The sequence below is a fragment of the Podarcis raffonei genome, chromosome 16, assembly GCF_027172205.1.
Source record: "Podarcis raffonei isolate rPodRaf1 chromosome 16, rPodRaf1.pri, whole genome shotgun sequence".
Lineage (NCBI taxonomy): Eukaryota > Metazoa > Chordata > Lepidosauria > Squamata > Lacertidae > Podarcis > Podarcis raffonei.
The window spans coordinates 1,046,630-1,061,809 of record NC_070617.1 but is presented as its reverse complement, the minus strand read 5'-3'; the positions used below and the strand labels follow the sequence as shown (position 1 = coordinate 1,061,809).

The following is a 15,180-nucleotide window of genomic DNA, read 5'->3' as shown; positions in this document are numbered from 1 at the left end:
TATTTATCGGTCAAATTTTCTATATAAAAGGTTAGTTGTGACCAATTTTCACTGTTGCTGTTGTTTTTGGATGGGGGGATATAGACATTTACAAGTAGCAAAGTATCGTCTTTTTGGGTTAAAAGTAGGGCTTGTGCAAGTGGCAAGCATTTTTCTAACTGCTTGATTTCAAACCCTAAGTTGTCTTTGATCATACAACAGAACCCTGCTTTCGGCCGGCCCTTCGTGTTCGTTTTCAATGCGGGTTTCATATAGGAGGAGAATCCATTGATTTTAATATCTCTAGTTGACCATGTTTCTTGTAGAAGTATTAATTCAAAATCTTTGAAGAAGTTCATTAGGTCTGGGTCTCCGTCTTTGTTTCCCCACCCTGCAATATTCCAGGACAGCAAGCGTAGGATCCGTTTTTGAGTTGGTGGCTGGTTGACAGCTTTTAGTCATTCTAATTCTGTTATTGAGTCCAGCGAGGGATTTTGTCTTGTGCCGATACAGCCGTTTGTCGCTACTTTCGGTGGGGAACATAATGATGGATCTTTTAGATTCTTTTTTAAAGTGCGGGAAATTAGAATTTCCTCCCTTTCTTGATTTTCTTCCTTAGCTGTTCCTTGCTCCTGAGAAATTTCTGTAGTTGGTGGACTATTATGGACAGTAGGATTGTTTTCGGTCTCTACTTCCATTTCTTTGATTTCATTTGATGTTGAGCTCAGTGTGTCAGGTCTGTTGGAGGTCATCTTTTGTTCGGCAATGTTAGAACCCTTTGTAGTACTTAAATAAGGGGTACCTATTTCGTTTGGAGCTAGTATTTGATATCTCAGCCAGGAATTTGTGGTCTCATTGCTGGAGTTTTTCCTTGTCATTTCATATTTTAAAGGAGGCTGGATTTGGAGCTCTGCATCTATACATTTGAAAGTTCCATTAGTAGCTCTCTTTTTGACTATGCATTTTGGGGAGAGGGCTGGTAGGTGTGAAGTTTGATTGTGTATTGTTTCTACTGCATTTTGTTGACCTTGTTGGTGAATTTCGGTCAATCTGGCCTGTAGTTTCGTCAGTTTACTGAGTATGCTTATTTGTTCTTTATCTGGTAAGTTGGTAAAGTTACTCAGCAGATCTTCTTCTTCTGGGACTGTCCAGTCTGTTGTGTCAAGGGCGAGGCTGTTGATTGATGCTACAATCGCATGGTTTGGGAACTTGGATTTTTCTTGCGTGATTTCCGGGGTAGCTGGCAGCGATTTCTCCCATCTACTGGGTTCTTCCACGGGAGTAGGGCAGATATCGGCTTCTGTTGGAATGGCCTTGTTCATCTTGTTCTGTCTTTTAGATGCGATCAGTGGTCTGAGTGATATATCTTCAAAGTGTCGATGTGGAATAATTCCTTTCTGGGCTAAATGAGCCTTTTCCCTTAAGATTTTGGTTGGGATTCTATGACTACCAAATCTTAGTAGTACTTTTTTGGAATATCCATCGTTAGTGAGCCTCTTGGCTGCTTTTAAGTCAATCCTTCCCCCCTCAAGGCCTAGGAGCAGATCTAGATGGTGTCTGGCCCAGAAGGCTGACTCCCAGTAAGGTAGAGGCCCTCTGTATGGAAAAATGTGGAGAACAATCTCACATGGCCTCAGTATCAGGTTAACTGAGTGAGGGGGGCTTCCTCTGGTTTTTAGCTGGTTTAGAGGTATAAATTTGTATTTGTTCTGTTTATCTCCAGGGCTTGTTAAGGATGGCAAAAAGGGAGTGAGTTGCCTCCTTTCATCTGGGTTATCCAGCTTCTTGAAGATGTTTTGTAATTGTTCAAAGATTTTTTGAACTGTTTGAGCAGTCAGTAGGCAGCATTCCTCCAGCAGCTCCACCTTTCTATCAATTAGTACTTGTGCCTCGGTTATGGGAGTAGTGGCCTTGTCCTCATTTATTCCTAGGGATATCTCTTCAACTGTCTTTCCATGTAAAGAGTTGAGGGAGTTTTTGGGAGGAGATATATGCTGTTTTTGAGGTAGCAGATACTTATCTAGATTACTCTGTTTGAAACCAGAGGGCTCTGCGTCAGTTTCTGTGTCAAGACACCTGAGTCTTTTGGCTCTTCTCATTGCAGATTCTTCTTAAATCAATGAGATCAGACTTCTAAACAGAGTGATTAAGTATTAAAGTATTAAAGTTCTCAGGTCGCAATCTCGTTCAATTTTCGTTCCGTCCTAGGTGGGCTGCTGCGAGGAGTTTAAAAACTGGGTCCAATTAGAGCACTCCTTTGCAGTATCCCCCCCCCTTCTTCTCAGTTTGTTAAAAACAGCTGAGATGTTTGGGGGTCCACGAAATTGGAGGTGGTGGGAGGAATTTGTGGTTTTATAAATTTGTAGTTTTTAGGGTTAAGAGCCCATTAGAAGTCCTTCAAAATCCTTGGAGTAAGTTTGTCACGCGGAGTCAACGAGAAACTGGGAGGGAGTGCCTTAAAGCCCGGGAGGGAATGAGCTAGCAGCAATTATAAAAAGCTTCAAAGACTGACTGGGTCAGTTAAGATAAAATATAGAGGATTAAAAGAAGATTAAAAGAAATCTGAAGAGCACCGGTATGCGTATCTTACCTCGGCGCCATGTAGGACGAATACTGAATACCACCCCAAGTCTCTTCTAATTTGACATATAACCTTGCCCACCTCCATCACACATGGAGGAAAGTGCAATTAGTTTTTCCATCTGCATGGGTGAGGGAGTACAAATCTTCTATTGTTCCCTCTCTCCTGTGATTCTCTATAGCTTTGAGCAAGATCAAATAAGACATTTGCTATGGGGGGGGGACATGATTTCTTTAACAATTATGAGTGAATCATAAACAACAGCTGCCATAAGTTATGTCTCCTGTAATTATCAAATTAATCATAATCACAGCTATATTTCCCCAACCCAGGAGAGCTCAAGTGGGCACATTCAAAATGTAAACAAAGGCTATAGAAATGCAAGGCTCTTTCATCTGGTTACTGATTCTTCAGTTCTGCGTTCTTCAACTCAGCTGCTGGAGTACTAATTTAAGGCAGGGACTCTTGCATTACAAAGAGGTGAAGTGTCCTTTGCAGTAAAGAGTTTTCTTGCAAGATGGTAGCTTTTGTGATCTTACTATTAATACGGCTGCCTCTAACTACAGGCAAGATTCCTTTGGTTCAGTGCCCCACCAGTGACCCTCTTCCCATTCTTCTCAAATATTATCAGCCAGGAGACCTCATGATTGCTGGCATCATGTCTCAGGTCTATACATACGTAAACGAGATAACATTCAAAGAACGTCCCTCTGCTAAACTCTTTGATGACCAGATGTAAGGAATTGTGTTTATTTAACCATATAATGCATCCATATTCAATGTATTCATATTTTGCTGTTGATGCAATCGGCTTTCCTAATAAGTAATTATTGTGCCTATGCATCTGATGTGCTTTTATCTGGGGCGGGTAAGTGGAGACCTGAGAGCTCGAGCCCATTTCTGCTAAGAGTGTCAACCACAGTCTTAAATTAATGTTCGTGAAGCAAGTCCAGTTTACCACATTTCCAACTTTAATAGTAGCAATGGCAGATGTATTTATTTTCTCTTGTGCTTCAGAAAAGTTGTCCAACCTGCTATAATCTGGATGCAATTTGTAGGCGTGCTCACCTCCTCTAAGGAACAAGTTCTGTCATATTTCAGAATGATTCCTGCAGAGGTTCTCCTGCCTGAGCGGACTTGAGGTGGACACAGTAGGAATTGTGGGGACAGGAGGGTGGCTGAAAACAGATTATGCACTCTCAGGAAAGAATGAAGTGGGGGAAATCTCAGCCTGCCAGAAATGGCCTTGGTATCCCAAAGGTTGTGGTGGGGTGGGCAGATCACTCCACTGACTTGCAAAGGAGAAGGTGAGTGATGGAAATAGTAACCTAGATCCCCAGGATAAATGATGTGAATTAACTATTACCCTTCCAACGAGGACCCGTTATCAAGGGAAGAAGGGCTGGGCTTTTCTTCCTCTCCATCCAGTTTTTTGGGATTTTGCCTCTTTTCCCCAGGAGAGTGACCTCTCCATTAACTGGCACAGGGAAAGGCAGCGTGGAAAGAGGACTATGTGATCCAAGGAAAGAGGGGTGTGGGGAAAATATCACCCTTGTGGGGTGTTCCTGCCCCCCGCTGAATGGGGATACAACTGTTTCTCCTTGGAAAAGAGAGATCTTTCCATAATGTGCATATGGTAAGAGGTAGTGGTTGAAGAGCAACAAATATTCACTTTAAGAAATAAAACAAGCATAGTTTTAAAAATAATAATGAACTGTGATTAATACCAGACCTGGCTGTCAAAACGGAAGAACAAATCCCCTCTTCAACTCAATCTCAGGCTGCTTCCCTTCTGATAAAAGTTGTTGCTTTAAGTTTCCAGGCACCTGAGTTCACTGAGGAACTATCAGATCCAGTTCAAGATGCCTTGCTAATATCATGCAAATTCAAGCATGTGAACACCTGAATCGCCTGTGCTGATTTATCAGCATTTGTAGTCGTACTAGTAATCAAGCTTAGGTTGTTCAAACAGAGATGCTCCGACCTGCAGGCCATAGGGCTCTGGGGGCAGTGGATCAAGGGAGTAACGCATGGAATTTCAAAACCCCAACTTAGCATCTTATTGGGAGTGCTATATCTATTGTAGATCACCCTGAATTTGGAGTGAAAGGTGGTGTGAAGTATAACTGAAGCCTATTCTATGCATTTGAAATATTGCATAGGACTTGAGCAAGACAAGAATCAGAAGAAGCTTCTCTGGATTGAAATGATTGAAGTATTTCATCATTATTTCAATAAATAATATGGGATTCTTATCTATATGTCCAGTTTTGTTTGTCAAGGGTACTCAAGCTCTAGTCTGTTCTCATCTGATGTATTTCTCTCTCATTAGATAGATAAGTAGAAATGTAGACAATGCCCTTTTCTGTAGAAGATGCAAAACGAACCCCTCATTGCAGGCTCATGACACAACTCTACCAGCACATTGTGGCTTTGGTGTTTGCTGTAAAGGAGATCAATGACAACCCACAGATCTTGCCCAATGTCACCCTGGGATTCCACATCTTGAACAGCCATTTCGTTGCAAGCTGGACCTATCTTGGCTCCATGGAGCTGCTTTCTGGATGGGGCAGACTCATCCCCAACTATAAGTGTGGTGTTGAGAACAGTCCAGTAGCCGTCATCGGGGGACCGAATTCTGACATCTGTCTCCACATGGCAACGGTTCTGAGTATCTACAAGATGCCACAAGTAAGAGAGCCATTGGAGAAGCCATTCACGTTTCTCCTGCACTACATTCCTTCATGCTACAGGTTGAGGGATTCACAGAGATGTGTGCATTGCGTGTGGCCATTTAGGATGCTGTTCACACTTCTATTGGATTCTATGCCTTGAGGCCCCAGGTTGATATTACAAAGTGTGAATGACCCACAATGAGCAAAACTCATCCCTGCCCATAATACACCAGAATATGAGGAACAACCATTCTGTCTTGAATTCTGCATGATATGTTTGATTTCTCAGTGCAGGGAAGGCTAATTCTCTCCTCTCCAATATTTAAGCATCCCAGCACAGACTCCATTATTGAGGTTCACATGCAGTCCAGTCATCAAAAATCATCATTGCTTCATTGGGCTCAATGGCCTTTACAAATGAATCATAGAATCATAGAATCATAGAATCATAGAATCATAGAGTTGGAAGAGACCACAAGGGCCATCGAGTCCAACCCCCTGCCAAGCAGGAAACACCATCAGAGCACTCCTGACATATGGTTGTCAAGCCTCTGCTTAAAGACTTCCAAAGAAGGAGACTCCACCACACTCCTTGGCAGCAAATTCCACTGTCGAACAGCTCTTACTGTCAGGAAGTTCTTCCTAATGTTTAGGTGGAATCTTCTTTCTTGTAGTTTGGATCCATGGCTATCATATCACCCCTTAGCCTCCTCTTCTCCAGGCTAAACATGCCCAGCTCCCTTAGCCGTTCCTCATAAGGCATCGTTTCCAGGCCTTTGACCATTTTGGTTGCCCTCCTCTGGACACGTTCCAGTTTCTCAGTGTCCTTCTTGAACTGTGGTGCCCAGAACTGGACACAGTACTCCAGGTGAGGTCTGACCAGAGCAGAATACAGTGGCACTATTACTTCCCTTGATCTAGATGCTATACTCCTATTGATGCAGCCCAGAATTGCATTGGCTTTTTTAGCTGCCGCGTCACACTGTTGGCTCATGTCAAGTTTGTGGTCAACCAAGACTCCTAGATCCTTTTCACATGTAGTGCTCTCAAGCCAGGTGTCACCCATCTTGTATTTGTGCCTCTCATTTTTTTTGCCCAAGTGCAATACTTTACATTTCTCCCTGTTAAAATTCATCTTGTTTGTTTTGGCCCAGTTCTCTAATCTGTCAAGGTCGTTTTGAAGTGTGATCCTCTCCTCTGGGGTGTTAGCCACCCCTCCCAGTTTGGTGTCATCTGCAAATTTGATCAGGATGCCCTTGAGTCCATCATCCAAGTCATTGATAAAGATGTTGAATAAGACCGGGCCCAAGACAGAACCCTGTGGCACCCCACTAGTCACTCTTCTCCAGGATGAAGAGGAACCATTGATGAGCACCCTTTGGGTTCGGTCAGTCAGCCAGTTACAAATCCACTGAGTGGTAGCATAGTCAAGATCGCATTTTACCAGCTTCTTTACAAGAATATCATGGGGCACCTTGTCAAATGCCTTGCTGAAATCAAGGTAGGCTACATCCACTGCATTCCCTTCATCTACCACTTAAAATTAAAATGCATTTTAATTTTATTTTTTCCCAATTTATGGTTCAAAGAGCTGTCCTATGGATTCTTCAACAGAAACTAGTTATATTTGCTCTTTATTCTGTGTTCACATGTCTGATATTGTTTGCTTATATGTTCTGATGGTGACATACACATGGGAAATTTAAGGGAGAACTGACCCTTGCAGTGCCTTTCCCTTGATTGAAAATATAAGGGCCACAAAGACCTTATACTCTACGGGTGTCTGAGCAGAAAAAAATGTATAAATTGAAGTATTTCAAGAAATATAGGGCCCCAATGTTCAACTTTTATGTATATTTATTTTTAAAAAGTTTTAAATTTTCTCTATGCAGTCTCAGCTGTGTTCATTCACCATAAGAGGGTAGATAAAAACACCAAAGTGGATGGAATTTGCAAGCATAATTTTTACAATCATTTTCAGTTCATCTATGGCTCTTCTCCCATGACGAGTAACCACATCCAAGAAGAGTTCCTTCACCGGATGTTCCCTGATGTGGCTCATCAGTATAATGGGATTCTCCAGCTACTGCTGCATTTCAGCTGGATGTGGATTGGAGTGGTGACTCTGAGTGATGACAACGGAGAGAGATTTGTACAAAACTTCCTTCCCATGTTTGCCAAAAGAGGTATCTGCTGTGATTATATAGAAGCATTTCCCAAACTAACCTTTTCGAATGAGTTTGTGGGAAGTGTGGAGGAAGGTTCTAAAACAATCACTGTTGTTATGGGCAGCACCGCCAATGTCGTGGTTGTGATTGGTGAAATTCAGACCATGATGGTACTGAGAGTAATGCCCAACTTGGCAGAAACAATGAATATACCAGAGGACATAATCAAGGCCAAAGTCTGGATTATGACTGCCCAGATGGATTTTACATCGTTTTCCTTTCAAAGAAATTGGGACATACATGTTCTCCATGGTGCCATTTCCTTTGCTGTTCATTCAGCTAATCTTCTAGGATTCCAGAAATTTCTTCAGGAGAGAAACCCTGTCACAGAAAGGGAGGATGGCTTCATCAGAACTTTCTGGGAGGAGGCATTTCTTTGTTCTTTTGAAAAGAAAGACAATGATCTCTGCACTGGGACAGAGAAGCTTGAGACTCTTCCTGGGTCTGTCTTTGAAAGGAGCATGACTGCCCACAGCTACAGCATCTACAATGCAGTCTTGGCAGTGGCACACGCTTTACAAAACATGCATTTCTCCAGATTCAAACACAGTGTGATGATGGATGAACTAAGAGGGGATGGGCTGGATCCACAGCCATGGCAGGTAATGTCCCTCTACTGCTAATATAGAATAGTTCGCCATCTTTCAGGGTGCAAAAACAGTTCCTTGACTGTTTAGAAAGCTCTTTTTCCTCTTGTTGTTTAGTTGTTTAGTCATGTCCGACTTTTCGTGACCCCGTGGACCAGAGCACGCCAGGCCCTCCTGTCTTCCACTGCCTCCCACAGTTTGGTCAAACTCATGTTGGTAGCTTCGAGAACACTGTCCCACCATCTGGTCCTCTGTCGTCCCCTTCTCCTTGTGCCCTCCATCTTTCCCAACATCAGGGTGTTTTCCAGGGAGTCTTCTCTTCTCGTGAGGTGGCCAAAGTCTTGGAGCCTCAGCTTCAGGATCTGTCCTTCCAGTGAGCACTCAGGGCTGATTTCCTACAGAAAGGAGAGGTTGGATCTTCTTGCAGTCCTTGGGACTCTCAAGAGTCTCCTCCAGCACCATATTTTTTTCTTTTTCTTCTTACCCTCATCTTTCAGCATAGAAATGTGATAGGACTGCTATATCTTTCATTTTAAAACACAGGGGGCACATCTGCAACATTAAAACACTCTTGTTTCACTTTAAGAGCCATGGCTTCCACCAAGGAACCTTGCGAATGGTAGTTTCTTAATGGTCTCCTCACAACTCTCAACTCCTTTAAGCAACTTCCCTTTCCATAATTCTTTGGGGGAAACCATGACTGTAACAAGAGTTCTTTAAATGTATGGTGTGGATGAGCTGTTAGAATTACTGTGAACAGAATCCGTGATCTCGACCTTGTGCAGAGTAGAAATGCATGTTCTCCACCTCTGCTGCCTTCTGGGATATCTTCCAGAGAATAAAAGGCTAAAAAGGAAGCCCTACCCAGATCCAGAGTGGAGTCTCTTAGGGGGATGGATGTTATTTTCCATGCTTCCTTCTGGCAACCCCTGAAACCAAGCTGGTGCCAAACGTCCTGCTCTGCTTTCCTTTCGACCACATCAGCAAGACTGAGAGGGGAGCCTTGTCCTCTGGGCAGCCCAGGACTGTCCAGGCTTGCACCCCGGGGAGGTCACTTCAGTCTGCTAACACAGCGGGTTGACCTCACCCCTGGGGCCACACTCCATTGTTCTCGAGACAGACAGATGCCAACAAATGGAGGGAAATAAAATCATCCTGTTATACATCTGCATCTTTCTAATACCCTTGTGGATTTCTTCCCTCTTCTCTTCACTAATTTAGCTCCACCACTTTCTGAGAGGCGTCTCATTTAACAATAGTGCCGGGGAAGAGGTTTCATTTAGCCAGAAGGGGGATTTGGTAACTGAATTGGATATCATCAACTGGATCACATTCCCAAATGACTCCTTTTTCAGAGTTAAGGTTGGAATGATGAACCCCCAGGCTCCCCCCAGCAAGAGACTCTCCATTCATGATGATACCATCACCTGGCCCATCAGGTTCAACCAGGTAAGGTCCATTTCAGAGTGTCTCCAGACATTTCCTCAAAGCTAAAAAAAGGGGGTCCACTATTCAAACTCTGAAACCGGTATTCCAAGATGCAACTAGTTGTGATTTAACTCACCTCCTGAACAAGACGAGGAACTAACATTAAAATGAAAACAGCACAGGCAGTAGAAAGCTTATAATGGCAAAATGTGAAATAGAAAGAAGTTGGATAGGTGGGCTTATTAATAACTGAATTTAAAAAATGAAACAAAGTGCAGAAGAACCTCATCACTGTTCTTCGTTGTTACCCCAAACATTGCTGTAGCATAACATAACAATACCTTGTTTGGGCCTCTGAAATTCTCAGATAATGTTCAAAGGAGCCACAGCTAAAAAACTAACATGGTTAGGAAGTGATGAAGCAAATGGCATCACCCAAAGTCTGAAACTGATAATTGTGAGAAGAAAGGAAGACACACAGAACCAGGAAACACTGGCAACTTGGATGAAGAGCAGAAACACCCAAGAACCTACGGGTGAGGTGTGAGCCAAAGTTCTGAAAGGCCCCTTAAAAGTGGGTTCAGGGTGTTTGTGGCCTGCTCAGTGTTCAGCAGGGGACATTCAGTATCAGACAGTGGGAGGGCAATTGCTGTGAAGCGAACAACAAAAGGACCAAGGGCAGCAGCTCCTTGTAATGTGAATGGTCATCCTGATCTGATTGGCACTTCAGACTTCCTGCCAGTGTGGGAAACAGGGGGGTAAATTTGGCTCCATCTGAGGAACAGGTATGGCATGTTTAAGTCAGAAATTACCATCTTCTTTCATTTTTGGACAGGCACAACCCCTTTCTCTGTGCAATGAGAATTGCCAATTGGGCTACAGTCGGACCAAGAAGGAAGGGAAGCTACCTTGCTGCTATGATTGCATCCCGTGCCCAGAAGGGAAGATTTCAGACCAGAAGGGTGGGAGATGTTTTCTTTATTTTGGGTGTATACTAGTTATAAGAATTGTCAAGAATGATCCAGTACATGAAAATTAAAATAAGTAGACACGGATGGAAAGAGAATTGTGTCCAATGATGCTAGTAAGATGTACCTGTTTTGGAGCATAGTCTCATATGCTCATGGAATGCAGAGGTAAGGATTTCAGCATAGTAGGAGATGATGGAGACAGGGAGAACTTATGATTGGTGATATCCAGGTGATGAACTTCTCTTCTTTCAGTTGTAGTGAAGACCTGCATTGCTCTGGAATCCTAAGTAAATTCAGCCCTCTTGTATATAGAAATAATTGGGCCAAACACCTATATATATCTTACCAGTACTGATCCAGCAGCCATCATTCAAGGCTTTCTGGCCATTTGCCTTGATTTCTTCTGGGCACAAAATGCTTCACAAGTATAGTATAGTATTCTTCTTTTTTCTTTTTCAGACATGGACGACTGTTTTGAATGCTCTGAAGATCAGTATCCAAACAGTGACAAGGATGGGTGTCTTCCAAAAGATGAAACTTTCTTGTCTTTTGGAGAACCGTTGGGGATCAGTCTGGCCACTTTTGCTCTCTGCTTTTCTTCCATCACAGCTGCAGTGCTTGGAATATTCGTGAAACACAAGGCGACTCCCATAGTCAAAGCCAACAACAGGAACCTCACCTACGCTCTCCTCCTTTTCCTCCTGCTCTCCTTCCTTTGTGCTTTGCTCTTCATTGGCCAACCTAACAAGCTGACATGCATCTTACGGCAAACTGCTTTTGGCATGATCTTCTCAGTGGCAATTTCTTGCATATTGTCCAAAACTGCCATTGTGGTTCTGGCTTTCATGGCCACCAAGCCTGGCTCCAGCATGAGGAAGTGGCTGGGGAAACCACTGGCCAGCTCCATTGTTCTTTCCTGCTCCCTTATTCAAGCCACAATCTGTAGCACATGGCTGGCAACTTCTCCTCCTTTCCCAGATGTTGACATGCACTCAATGACTGAAGAAATAATACTAGAATGTAATGAAGGCTCCACTGTCATGTTTTATTGTGTCCTGGGATTCATGGGTTGGCTGGCTGTTGTGAGCTTCACGGTGGCTTTCCTAGCTAGAAAGTTGCCTGACAGTTTTAATGAAGCCAAATTCATCACCTTCAGCATGTTGGTCTTTTGCAGTGTGTGGCTCTCCTTTGTTCCAACCTACTTGAGCACCAAGGGCAAATACATGGTGGCTGTGGAGATCTTCTCCATCTTGGCCTCCAGTTGTGGGTTACTGGGCTGCATCTTTATCCCCAAATGCTATGTTATTTTACTGAGGCCTGAGCTGAACAGCAGGGAGCAGTTAATTAGAATAAAGAATTAAGAACTGACAAGAATGACTCACTGGTCCAGGCAATTCTTTGTCACTGGAAATTAGAGATACTTCTTTCCAGATCATTGTCAGTTGGATATGTATTAATTGAAAACATGAAGTTCATATAAACTGAGTCCCATATTTTCTGAAGTTTGGTCCTGGTTCATCATATCTCATTCAACCATGATTTATCCACACATGTGGCATCTCATTCATTTCCACTACTCTCCATGTTAGAATCATAGAATCATAGAATCATAGAATCATAGAGTTGGAAGAGACCACAAGGGCCATCGAGTCCAACCCCCTGCCAAGCAGGAAACACCATCAGAGCACTCCTGACACCAATGTTCTTGACACCAATGTAATCATGTGAAACTGTGAAACCAGAAGGGGCATTTTTTGAGGTTATTAACTGGCATATAATTTCACAGTGCACCCTCAATTATCTACACACCCAATATTCCACATCCCAATATAAAATCCCCTTTGCCTGCTGATAATAGTTCTTCAATAGTCCTGTTAGATTTACTTCAGTGGATTGAGAAGAGTGATAAGGGGTGCAAACTCATCCATTGGATACAAACATTTTGACCCTGCCTTAATATATTGAAATTTATTCAGAAATATTGCAAATATGCACAGGAACACATATATTTGACTCATAATAAATATCTTGCCATCCCGCTCAGGAGAATCCTGCTGAGACCTGAACAAAAAGCAACTTGTTTTCTTTTGCAGAGTCCCAGAAGAACTACAGTTTATGAGTGACCCATGAACTACACCAGAATTACCCAATTTACCATAATTGCATCTCTTAATTATTCTAGTTCCGTGGTTCCCAATGTGGGGCACAGGGGGGCAGTTTGATTTTTAAGGGGGGCAGTTTGAGAATGAGTTATGAACAGTTAATGGTCTTTTAGGCTTCCTCCAAGCAAACATGAATTCACTTTTTGAATAATAAAAATAATATGTCACTCGGAGGGGGCCTCGAGATTTTAGAGATGCTTAGGTGGAGCATGGCGGGGGGGGAAGGTGGGGAACCACTTATTATATAACCACTGCTCTAGTTAGTAGGGAATTCAGGGGTCAGATGTGAAACAAAGAACCAAGACTAGAGGATGCTATTAATACACTATCTACTGTGCCATTTCCAATGGGGCCATAGACACACGAGTCTCTGGACTCAGCTATACAGCTGCAAATAAAACGTTTTGTGTTGCAAAGTGCATTGGCGATGATGGACTATGGCAAATTCAATCTATTTTTGCAATGCTTTATCTACTTAGAAGCAGCTGTTCTACCAGCAAATTTCAATCATTTGTGACAAAAAGATAATAATCATGGTTTCTTATTTTAAAAATGCCATGAGAGTGAATGCATAGGCAAAAATCTATTTTATTGTTGGATTTGGTTATTGTTTCGTACCTGAGTGTAATATACTCAGTCGAGCCATTAGTTTTAAGGAGTTTATTCAAGTTGTAATAAGGTCAGTCCTCATGTGTGTTTGTTGCTGGGGCCCCACCCAGACCCCAGGCTATATATCCTGTATTCACACCTAGGTCATTACCTGATAGGCCAATTCAAGCTTCCCATCTGGAGCTGGATTGGACAGCTCCTATGGCCAATCAAACCTCTCCATTCTGAAGGAAATCAGCCCTGAGTGCTCACTGGAAGGACAGATCGTGAAGCTGAGGCTCCAAGACTTTGGCCACCTCATGAGAAGAGAAGACTCCCTGGAAAAGACCCTGATGTGGGGAAAGATGGAGGGCACAAGGAGAAGGGGACGACAGAGGAGGAGATGGTGGGACAGTGTTCTCAAAGCTACTAACATGAGTTTGACCAAACTGCGGGAGGCAGTGGAAGACAGGAGTGCCTGGCGTGCTCTGGTCCAGGGGGTCACGAAGAGTCAGACATGACTAAACGACTAAACAACAACAACAAAATCCTACCTGCCTATTATTCTAAGATCCCAGCTCCAGACATAACACTGAGACAAACCAGGCAGCCTCTGAAAACTGAGCTCTTTTGCTGAATCAGGGCCTTTCACCTAGTGCAATTTTTTCACCTAGTGCAACCCCCTCTTGTACCTATGCTGTCCCTAGTCTCCCCATTAAGGAGAATGAAGAGAGAGCTCCGTTGAAATGTGATCGATATGTTTTCATCTTAGAGAATCCAGAATTCTGAGCAAGTTATTATCTCCCCTATAGTTATGGAATTATCTATAATTACTACTTCTCCAATTCCTTAGACGGTTCAGCTGGCCGCTAGCAAAACACCACAGATGGAAGAAGGCATTTAAGATCTTCTGTGTCGTTCAGAACTGGAAAAATAAATAGATAAAGAGAGTTCCATTCTGTTTCTGGGGCTAGAGACGCACAAGGCTCTGATAAATGAAATTTTGCTCCATACAGCCCTGGCTTCAATCATCCAAGTGAGTGGTCATTCAAGCCAGACTGTACAATTCAGTATCATGGCGATGTTGGTGTAGGAAGAGATTGATCGGTTTCTATCAAGAAGATTTTTGTGCAAGATGGAGGTATTATTGGTGCTGCTAGCAGTGGTACTTCCTCAGGCAGGGTGCATGGTTCCTGTTTCTAGATGCAATGTTAGTGACCCTCTTCTTATCCATCACAAGTATTATCAGCCAGGAGACTTTATAATTGGTGGCATTATTTCGCACATCTTCCATTTTTTAAGTGCGCTAAACTTCAAACAACGTCTCTCTTCTGAGCTCTTTGATGACCTTGTGTAAGGAGTTGGGTTTTCTTAAGCATATCGTGTATCTGTCCTGATATTCTTCTTTTTCACAGCTTCGTTTTATATGCATTTCCAGCTTATATGGAAAACCTTCTGCATGACAGCATTCTGCTCTGTATATGACTGAAAGCATTAATTAAATGGTGCATTTATTCTCTCTCAGTTTTGCCTCAGTGTATTAGAACAGCTCCTGTGGGTGATCATAAAAGGCACTGTCTGAATTATCTTGTTACAGCTGAGTTGAATTGTCATAAGCTAGAATTTTCTGAAACATTTTCAGATTTTTATTATTATTATTATTATTTTGAAACTTTCCACACCATTGGAGAATTACAACCCTCTCTTGGGGGAAAAGGAAGTGGGGAAATGACCTCCACAGTTTAGCCATCTGTGAATACGGTGGAGAACATTGGATGCAACTGTTGATCTAGTTTCAGAATTTTTTAGTATTATTTAATACAATCAAGGGATGTGGGTGGCGCTGTGGGTTAAACCACAGAGCCTAGGACTTGCCAATCAGAAAATCGGCAGTTCGAATCCCCGCAACGGGGTGAGCTCCCGTTGCTCAGTCCCAGCTCCTGCCAACCTAGCAGTTCAAAAGCACGTCCAAGTGCAAGTA

The 15,180-nt window shown here is 42.9% G+C and overlaps 1 protein-coding gene across 1 annotated transcript; it reads left to right on the top strand.

Annotated features, from left to right (window-relative positions):
* Positions 1 to 4,915: 4,915 nt before the first annotated feature.
* Positions 4,916 to 11,810, top strand: LOC128404220 (vomeronasal type-2 receptor 26-like). The gene is made up of 5 exons (XM_053369702.1): positions 4,916 to 5,251; positions 7,217 to 7,387; positions 9,272 to 9,499; positions 10,314 to 10,440; positions 10,909 to 11,810. The coding sequence occupies exons 1-5, from the start codon at positions 4,916 to 4,918 to the stop codon at positions 11,808 to 11,810; spliced, it is 1,764 nt and encodes a 587-aa protein (XP_053225677.1).
* Positions 11,811 to 15,180: the final 3,370 nt, after the last annotated feature.

Bases quoted from the DNA above. Each gene is read 5' to 3' on its own strand.
- LOC128404220 (XM_053369702.1), top strand. From the start codon at position 4,916: ATGCCCTTTTCTGTAGAAGATGCAAAACGAACCCCTCATTGCAGGCTC. The intron at 5,252-7,216 runs GTAAGAGAGCCA...AATCATTTTCAG, and splicing joins GTATCTACAAGATGCCACAA to TTCATCTATGGCTCTTCTCC. The intron at 7,388-9,271 runs GTACAAAACTTC...TCACTAATTTAG, and splicing joins ATGACAACGGAGAGAGATTT to CTCCACCACTTTCTGAGAGG.